Source organism: Gavia stellata, chromosome 22, assembly GCF_030936135.1.
Source record: "Gavia stellata isolate bGavSte3 chromosome 22, bGavSte3.hap2, whole genome shotgun sequence".
NCBI classification, from domain to species: Eukaryota; Metazoa; Chordata; class Aves; order Gaviiformes; family Gaviidae; genus Gavia; species Gavia stellata.
The window spans coordinates 113,311-123,288 of NC_082615.1; the positions used below are offsets into that span (position 1 = coordinate 113,311).

The window sequence follows — 9,978 nt, forward strand, 5'->3', positions numbered from 1 at the left end:
CCCGGACTACTGGAGGCTTGCCAACGTGACGCCCATCTACAAGAAGGGCCGGAGGAGGATCCGGCGAATTACAGGCCTGTCAGCCTGGCCTCGGTGCTGGGGAAGATTATGGAGAGGTTCATCTTGAGGGAGCTCACAGGGCATCTGCAGGATAACCAAGGGATCAGGCCCAGCCAGCACGGGTTCATGAGAGGCAGGTCCTGCTTGACCAACCTGATCTCCTTCTATGACCAGGTGACCCGCCCAGTGGATGAGGGAAAGGCTGTCGATGTTGTCTAAGTGGACTTTAGTAAAGCCTTCGACACTGTCTCCCACAGTATTCTCCTGGAGAAGCTGGTGGCTTGTGGCCTGGACAGGTGCACTCTTCGCTGGGTAAAAAACTGGCTGGATGGCTGAGCCCAGAGAGTCGTGGTGAATGCAGCATAATCCAGTTGGCGGCCGGTCACAAGCAGAGTCCCCCAGCACTCAGTTTTGGGACCGGTCTTGTTTAATATCTTCATCGATGATCTGGATGAGGGGATTGAGTGCTCCCTCAGCAAGTTTGCAGACGACACCAAGTTGGGAGGGAGTGTTGATCTGCTGGAGGGTAGGAAGGCTCTGCAGAGGGATCTGGACAGGCTGGATCAATGGGCCGAGGCCAATTGTATGAGGTTCAACAAGGCCAAGTGCCGGGTCCTGCACTTGGGTCACAAGAACCCCATGCAATGCTACAGGCTTGGGAACAAGTGGCTGGAAAGCTCCCCTGCAGAAAAGGACCTGGGGGTGTTGATTGACAGCCGGCTGAATATGAGCCAGCAGTGTGCCCAGGTGGCCAAGAAGGCCAATGGCATCCTGGCCTGTATCAGAAACAGTGTGGCCAGCAGGACTAGGGAGGTGATCGTGGCCCTGTACTCAGCGCTGGTGAGGCCGCACCTCGAATACTGTATTCAGTTTTGGGCCCCTCACTACAAGAAAGACATTGAGGTGTTGGAGCGTGTCCAGAGAAGGGAGAAGAAGCTGGTGAGGAATCTGGAGCAGAAGTCTTATGCGGAGCAGATGAGGGAACTGGGGTTGTTTAGTCTGCAGAAGAGGAGGCTGAGGGGAGACCTTATCGCTCTCTACAATTACCTGAACGGGGGTTGTGGTGAGGTGGGTGTTGGTCTCTTCTCCCAAGTGACTAGCCGACAGGACAAGAGGAAATGGCCTCAAGTTGCGCCAGGGGAGGTTCAGGCTGGATATTAGGAAAAATTTCTTTACTGAGAAAGTGGTGAAACACTGAAATAAGCTGCCCAGGGAAGTGGTGGAGTCACCATTACTGGAGGTGTTCAAGGAACGTGTGGATGAGGCATTGTGGGACCTGGTTTAGTGGGCATAGTGGTGTTGGTTGATGGTTGGACTTGATGATCTTGCATGTCTTTTCCAACCGTAGTGATTCTGTGATTCTGTAATGCCATGTTAAACAGTCAAAGTCCTCCTCCAGGGTGAAGTGTGGTGGGGAAGGATTTGAAGAGCCAGCCCTCTCTTAAGTGAAGGGCAGGGAGCGAAGATGTCTCCCAGACAAGCTATCTTCACTCACAGAAGGTGGTGTCCCAGCAGCTTTCCCAGCTTGCTTTCTGTCCTTCCTAGTGAGAAATATTGGAATGTGTCCATGGGCTGGGGCCAGAGAAGAGGTCCTGTGTATAAAATCACAGGGGGAGGGGAGGGGAGGAGAGAAGAGGCAAATGGTTATGGAAACAATCATAAAAAACCCCAAGGCCTTTCTAGGCCACAAAGCATTGTTAGGGCTATGGCCACTGCTTCCTGCCCTAAAGTGTTGCCAGGCACAAACCCCAAACCAGCAAGAAAAACCTGTTTAGTCAGGGATACTTGCCTGCCCTCTCTGTTCCTTTCACTCTTGCTTGCTTGCTGCAAAATTCAAGCTCCTCCTGTGGCACCTCTTCCTAGGGAGCCAAGTCCTTGGTTGTGAGCCTGGAGGTCACTGGGGGACACACTGCTGGGTCTCGCAGGGTGACCAGCTGAGCTGGGGGGCAGCATGCCTGCTGTTCTTCGGCTGGAAAGACCTGTGTTATGCTCTTATCTGATGGGGAAGAAAAGGAAGAGAAAAGGTGTGTATGCCCCCCCCCCCCCGACAGGATGGGTGGGGGATGACAGTCCACCTGCTAGAGGACTTGTGCCGTAACCACCAGCCAAGAATTCAAGTCCCATTAAAGCCTGCATCCTATTACATGCTCTAACCAGCAATGTTTGCCAGGCACCCAGTGCCAAAAAAGCCATGGGTAAGGGTGGAAGTTGAGTACAGCCCTCCTGCTCCTCTCTCCCCCTGCCCTCCCTGCAAAGTGCAATTCAGGAACCTCGCAAAGAGATAAAACCAGGACAGAGACACCTTTTCTTGCCCCTCCCCTCCTTTCCCATTAGATGAGAGCATAACACAACTCTTTCCACCTCAAGGCCAGCAGGCAGGCCGTGCTGTATCTATGCTGACCCAAGCTTAGATTGGCTGTCCAAGGTCAAACTCCTCAAGAGATGCCTCAGAGAAGCTTGGGTTTTGCTGAGGCTGAGCAGAGCCGAGGGGAAAGGAGAGAGCACGCCTCTCTACCTAACTCAGCAGGCTTGGAGAGACAGCTCTGGGCACGTGCCTGGAAACCCTTGAGGGCAGGAGGCAGCCAACGAGGGCCTGACTGAGTTCCCAGACACCTTCCCCTTGGGGTTGAGACTTGGCAGGAGGAGGCTGTGAGAGGGGCAGGTCTGAAGAACAAAAGTGGATCACAAGTCTATGCATGCTTCTCCTCAGCCACCTCCTTGTCAAATCAATACGGGGAATTTCATACCTTTGAAACAAGAACAAAAAAGCCCAAATCGGGAAGACTGCACTCCCCAGCACTTTGGATTTAGTGTCTGGTTTTCTACTTCAGCTGCTGTAGGGCACTTGGCATAACCAGCAGCACAGAGCACTGGCAGATGTTTCCCTGGCTGATTCACAGGTATTGTCAACCTGATAAATTCTATTCAATCTACTTTTGCCCTGAAAAAAAGTCCTTTCGTCACCTGCTCTTATCACATGCAGAAATTTTCCTGCTTCAACTGTGTGTGTGTGTGTGCGCACACGCATGCGCACATGCGCATGTGTGTGTGTGTGTGTGTGTGTGTGCACGCGCACGTGCGTGTGTGTGTGCATGTGTGTGTTGAATATCTCCCCTTCCTTGCATGCACTAATATTCCAGCAGGGAGGCACAGAATGAGGTCAGTGTCTAATGGGAGCAGTTAAAGCTCATCTGTTTAAAACTTGCCTTGTCAAACCTAGAGGAATCAAAGAGGTTGTGCTCTTTGGGGATGGGGAAGGACTCCCCCCATCACATCTACGAAGGGGACTAAACCCTGAGCAGCAAAAGAGGGATTTAATGCACTTACTTTTTCAGTTATGGCTGAAAATACAGGTCTGGTCCCTACTGTGACCACTCAGGAGATGACAGTGGCAATACCTGTGAAGCCGTGAGCCCCTGGTACTCACAGGGCTGCTGCTGCTGCAACCTCTACCGCACAGAGCCAAAGCGACAGGGAAAGGGAGGAGACAAAATTCTGCGCTCCAGCCAAAGCGTGAACTGGCACCTGCGTAACACAGCAATGAGAGCAGAAGTCAGATTGGCAGTGGCCTCTGGAGGTCATCTGGACACCAGTCCTGCTCAAAGGCAAAGCTTGATCAGGTTGCCGAAGGCCTTGTCCAGCTGAGCTGTGAATGTTTCCCAGGATGGAGGCGCTGCAGTCTGTCTGGGAAGCTTGTGCTCCTTTTGATCATCCCTTGTGGTAAGAGCACTTATTTTCTCATGCTCTTCCTGCAGCTTGTAATCATTGCCTTCTGTCCCTTTGCTGTGCATATTGGAGAAGAATCAGGTTCCACCTTCTCTCTGCCTCCCTGTGGGCACCTGAGGGAAACCACAGTGTCCTCTCCTCAGTTTTCTCTTTTCAAGGCTCAACAAATACCCTGGTGGGTGTTTGTAACTTAAGGGTGATCCCAGAGGGTCTGTCCAAACAGCCTCTTGTTGCATGCCATGTGCTCCAGACCCTTAGCCATCTTGATGGCCTCCTCTAGTCACTGACCACTTTGTCAGTGTCCTTCTTAAACTGGTGGTAACAGAGCAGACACAAGACACTGAATGTCACGTTGCGAAAACCCAGAGCGGCAGAAGGGGCTAATGATCAGCTCCCTTGACCTGCTGGTTTTGCTCTCCCTTTTGCAGCCACTCCGTGAGTGGCCTTCATTGCTGTGAGGCTGCACTGCTGACTTCGGCTCATCTCCGTGTTCACCAGGACAACTCAGATCCTTTCCTGTGGGGCTGCAGCCTGGCCAGTCTGGCTTTGTCCTGTACCATTCCATGGGGTTGCTCTAAGTAGACTGCAGGATGTCACATCTGTGTTGTTGAACTTTGCAGGTGCCCTGTCAGCCCTCTCTTTTGGATTCTCAAAGCCCTCCCCTCCAGCATATCTTCTGCCCCTTGGGATCTGCCCCAGCTTGCTGTTGCCCATGAACTTGCTGAGAGTGTTGTTTGCCCCACTGTCCAGGCTGCTGACGGAGACACAAAAATGATCAGCATCAGACTCGACACCTGAGGAATGACACTTGTAACTTGGCCTGGAAAGCTGGAATGGTGTGCAGAAGTGCAGCAGCAGTAGCCAGCCCCAGTGTCTCAGGGCAGCTGGTGAGATCATCAGACAGAGTCACTCCATGCACAAGGCACCTGTGGAACTGCTCCCTGCAGGTTGCTGTGGGGGCCAGAGGCCTCTGTGGGGAGAGCAAGAGGAGACGGCACATCTGGGTTTTTTTGGAACAGTGATCCGACTCTCAAGAATGAGAGTCCCAGCCCTCCCTGGGCCACACTCGTGATTCCTGGAAGCAGGAAAGGAGATGGGAGGGTGGTTACAGGAGGAGCTGACACAGCCCCGATTGTGGCAGAGTCGCAGCTCAATTGCGGGGACAGGGCAGCCAGGCATTCCCTGTACCATCCTCAGTCCTCCTTCCCTACTTCCTTTGGGCACTCAGGGAGTGAGTCTCCAAGCCCAGGGCAGGGCTCAGTACCATTTGCTGTGAGTGTCTACACGCCTGTGGTGCCCATGTCCTTCCCCCTCAAGCAGGCTCCTGAGCTCCCCAGGCAGGAGCGCTCTTCCCCCTCTGGTGCTCTCAGGCTGTGATCTGAGTCACTGCTGAGTGCTCTAGAAAGGCACTGGCACTCGTCCCTTTTCAGCTTCTCCTGGCATGTGTTTTTCCAGGGGTCTGTCCTCCTGGGGCTGGGTGGCTCTCCACCCCTGGGTGTGGGAAGGTCTGGTCTCCCCACCCCATCTTGGTGCTCCAGTGCTCAGGATTTGCCCTCCCTCTGCACCAACCTGAACTTCAGTCCCAGCCAGGGAAAAGGGTCCTTTTGCCATGCAGGATTTCACCCTTCTCCTCTGTGAGCGGTGCCTGCCTCACTAAATAGGTCCTGGTGCCACCCCTCTGTGCTGCAGGCTCTAAGTTACCGGGAAAGACGCGGACTTCTCTCCTCCTCCTCCAGCCTGCCTGTGTCTCCTTAATGAGCTCTGGTAAAGGAGTGCAGAAGGGCACTAGGCTTTTGTGTCCTGCCCTCTAACCTCCCATGTGTTTTTACCCGTGTTCCCAGGCACCAGAAATCCTTTGTGAACAGAAATGTTCACAGCAAAAATGAAGGTCTCCAGGCTTATCTGCTTTCAGTCCTTGTCACGGGTGTGATTCAAAACAACCCCCCTGAGAGACTTTGACCTTAGGCCAGCACCTCTGACCTGCCCTTGGCTGGACTGTGCATGGGTGAACAACAGATCCTCTCAGGTCTCTCCTGGGGAGCACAGCGGTGTGTGTCCCACCGGTGCTGTAGGAGATGCGTGCTAGATTCCCTAATAGCAAGGACCTATGAAAGGGCTGTTCCCTTTCGCAAAAGCAAAAAAATCTGAGAATGGCCATGCATCGTAGCCCAAAGTGCCCTAGTCTGCCACTATCTCAAGTAAGGACTTGAGCCTTCGAGTAGAGGAGCATCACAACTTCCCTCTAGTTTTGTCACATTTCTTCCTCCCGGTACCACCCTGAAGCCGACTTTCCCCCACCTCTGAAGTGAGACAGAGCCATGAACGCTTTGCAGGAGAAGACAACAGCCCCCTACCAAGACCCTTCCCCTAATCGGCACAGCCCCCCACCTGAGAGCGTGGCCCAGCATCCCAAGCAGCACGGGCAGTCAGAGGCTTTTTCGAGGCAGTTCTCAGGGCTGGCGACACACGCCTGGCCTTTGACCTCCCCCCAGACCTTTCCAGACTGGCACAGTCTCCTCTATGTCTCCCAGGGTAGCAGGGAGCACCATCTGGTGCCACTCAGTGGCTGCAGCCTCCGTCCAGTGGTCTGTCACACCGGTCTGTCAAAAGAGCAGGCTCCCCAGGCCCTGGACACATAGGGGTGGCAACTTTCCTCAATTTGGTCTGTGCTCCAGAAATGTCCGGGAGTGGGAAGGTCAGGGCATGTCCGTGCTGTCCTCCTCTGGCTGTTCTTTCACCAAGGAGCATGACAGGATTTCAAGGAGTCACCAAGTGGTTGGGCAAGATGCTAACCGCCATGACAACACTGTACAAAAAGCTGCATTTCTGCAGGAATGTGGACATGAGGTTGCGCCTAGGGTCCTCTGCAGGTCTGAATCCATTTCCCCCAGAGCCCCTGATGCCAGTGCACGGATGATTCGCACCGAGGTGGAGCTGAGGTCTCTCGTACTGCCTCAGCACTTTTTGGTGACTCACAGGTGACTCCGAGGTGGTCTGCTGGTGCCACCTTGCAATTAAAGGGCCCTGAATGTGCCAATCCGTCCCTGAGCCAGGGAAAACAAGCCAGACCCTCTTGGGTCGGTGACCCTGAACAAGCCACCGGGCAATGACGCAAAGATGAGTGTTGTTTGGGAAGACTGCGCCAAAGCAAACAGGTGCACTGGGTGATGGCTCACTTTTGGGCATGAGTCAGCAGGCTCCTTCATCACTCTCCAGGGCCACGTTGAGCCGTTGCTTCTCCTCAGGAGAGTAATGAGTGAAGTCCGGGCAGGCAAGGCAAGGGCTGTGCAGTTCCCAAAGAAAACACTCTGGCCTTTCCTGACTGAAGACGACAGCTGAACTGCTGGGCTCCCTTTGCATGGCTGGAAAGTGTGTGCATCACCACGGGCCGAGGGGAGCAGAGATCTGCCACCGAGTAGCCTGATCCACCCCAGCAATGGCCTCAGTGTCCCCATCCCTGCACACAACGGGGTTTCTCTCCAGACCGCAGGAGGGCCTTGTTTGACCATCCCCTTCCAATCACCCTGGGGATCTGAGTCTCGTCCGTTCTCTGTCCCTCATCAGAACAGCCATCCTGCAGAGGCTTGGCTGGGCTCTGAGCAACTGCGTAGCCTGCAGGCACTGGTGTTGCCCAGGGTCGGCCTCAGCCCGTCAAAGAGAGACCCTTCTGAGTGGCCTTCAGGCATGCTCCACGGGCAAAGTCCTAAGTAAGTGGTGGCCATGTTCCCCAGGAAGGGCAGGATGCACACAACACCTGCTCATGGCCTGAATCTGCTGCAAGGCTTCACCAGCAACTGGAATGAGACCTCAAGCGAGCGTTGGTCTGGGGAAGAAACATAATTGCTATCTACAAAATCACTTCAGTGCTACCCAGGATGAGAAGGGAGCCAAGCATTTCAGGCGAAGGAGGCATGTCTTTCATCTGCCAGCAGAGCTCTGAGAAGCCAAAATTGCTGTTTCTCAACATGCTTCATGTTTGTGTCATTTCTCAGCTCCCCTGGGGCTCTGGGCCGCAGTATAAAAGTGTGCCCAACTCCCAGCTCCTCTATCCTCTCCTCGTGCCTTCCTCTGCTCTGTGAAGTCGGTAAGTCTCAGTTCATTTTGCCTCTCGTCTCCTCCGTTGGCAGGACAGTTTTCGTGGAGAGGGCTGCATGCGTTTTGCCTCCCTTGTCCTTGGTGAATGGTCTAGGATGTGAAGCAGGGCATTGGTTGGTTTCTTTGCCAGCCGTGGTTCTTTCCAAGGCTCAGGACGTACGGCCAGCACTCTCTAACCAACAGCTGGGCACTTCCTCCACCATTCGCAGGTCAGCAATGCTCCTTTTGCATTCTTGACATGACGAGGAGCTTCCTCAGGAGAGCTAGTCCCACCACAGACGTCTTCTTCCATAGGGGCTGCTGTCTTCAGAGGCCCTGTTGAGTTTTACTCAGACACGTCCCCTCTGGAGAGAAGTGGGTGAGAGGAGCCTGAGCTGACAAGACCAGGGGTCTCGTGGGCGGGGGGTGGGGAGAAGGAGACCCGTTTGGCTGAGTGAACAAGTTGATGCTGGTACAGGGGCTGATGATCAGGAAGTACACAGCCCGATGCCAAGAAGAGGGAGCCTCTTGGTCTGCTGTAGAAAATCTTTCCCTGACTGAGGCCACAGCATCAAGGCTACGCTCAACCCGTCTGAAAAACCTGGCATCCCTTTCCTCATGCTGGGAGGGGGCTTACTGAGAACTCTCTCTCTGGGACGCCTGCCCTACCCGATTTTCAACGGCAGCCTTCAAGGCTGAGCAAAGGATTGTTGTGAAATATCCCCGCAGCCTGCAGACGTACCCTTGGTAATGGAGCAACTGGAGGTAGCAGAGTGCCTCCGTGCGGCACGCATGCCTGGGAGTGGCAAGGCCAGCTGAGGCATAGGCTGCGAAGGAGCTTGACTTGGACAGGTGGAGCTTCCTTGCGTTTGGACGGATCCTCTCAGATCACCCTTCAATTACAAACAAATACCCACCGCAGGCCCACCAAAATGCTCAGAAACCCCCTCCCTGCACACACTGGAGGTCCATCAACTGTTGGGCCATGCCACTGCTTCCGCCTTTGAGAATGTTTACCAAGTGAGACCCTGCATTCACGAGGGCGTTGCAAGTAACTCTGGCCAGGTTAGGCTAGATCCCTGTGGGCGAGACATCCCAGGTTGGCGAGAGAAGAGATACGGCAGGGTGTGACCAGGCAGGTTAGGGCGGCGGAGAGGAGGGTGCATTGTGTGTCCTGCCAAAAGCCCAGCAGGGCACCGTTGCGGGCCTTCCCGCTGAACACAGTTTTCATGACTCGTGCCCCATCCCAACTACTCAGCTCTCTCCACTGAGCTCCCAAGCACTGTTTGTTCTCAGAGGAGCCAAGCTGGGGGTCTGAAAGGGCCCGACAGCTAATGCCCTCTGCTCCCTCCCGGTCTTGCAGGGTCGCCTCCCTCCGCAAGACATGTCGTGCTACAGCTCGTGCCTGCCAGCCGCCTGTGGCCCAACCCCGCTTGCCAACAGCTGCAACGAGCCGTGCATCATGCGGTGTGCCAACTCCAGCGTTGCGATCCAGCCCTCGCCAGTGACAGTGACGCTGCCGGGCCCAATCCTCAGCTCCTTCCCGCAGAGCACAGCCGTGGGATCCACCGCGTCGGCTGCCGTGGGGAGCTCTCTCAGCGCTGGCAGTGTGCCCATCGCTTCTGGGGGCTCCCTGGGGCTTGGGGGCTTTGGGTGGTCCGGTCTGGGCCGTGGGCTCTGCGGGCCTCTGGGACGGGGCAATCTCTTCCGCTGAAGCCCGTGGATTGCCTGCCCGTGGTTGAGCACCAGGAGCCTCGAGGGAAGCCCTGGAGCCAACCCTGAGAGCGCGGCCACGGTCCACAGAGGAGCCGAGCTCCCACCACTCCGCCTGGAGGAAGAAGGGGCCTGCGCTGGCCTTCCGTCTCTTCCCGGGGAGCCTCTCTCTTTCCCCCTCTTGCTCTGCTTTACCTTATGCTCCCCATGAAATACCTCCTCCTTCCTTCTGTTGCAGCGGGTCTAGGTGATACATGATTGCCAGAGCCTTGAAGGGGAATTGGAAAAGGAGCATCGCTGGCGTGGAGGTTTTCCTTCAGATGGCAGCGCTGCTCTGAGCTTTACTCAGCCTCCAAAATGCATTGCTTAATGTCTCGCCTTTTCCATTTTCCTCTGATTTTCTCA

General features: G+C 55.0%; 1 protein-coding gene across 1 annotated transcript in view; it reads left to right on the plus strand.

The window, feature by feature from the left end:
- The window catches only part of LOC104256265 (NACHT, LRR and PYD domains-containing protein 12-like), a 34,906-nt gene extending 25,332 nt beyond the window's left edge, over positions 1 to 9,574 (plus strand). Inside the window, 2 exon segments of the mRNA XM_059828229.1 lie at positions 6,678 to 6,732; positions 9,224 to 9,574. Of these exon segments, the coding sequence (XP_059684212.1) occupies positions 6,678 to 6,732; positions 9,224 to 9,574 (406 nt within the window).
- The last annotated feature ends 404 nt before the right edge of the window (positions 9,575 to 9,978 follow it).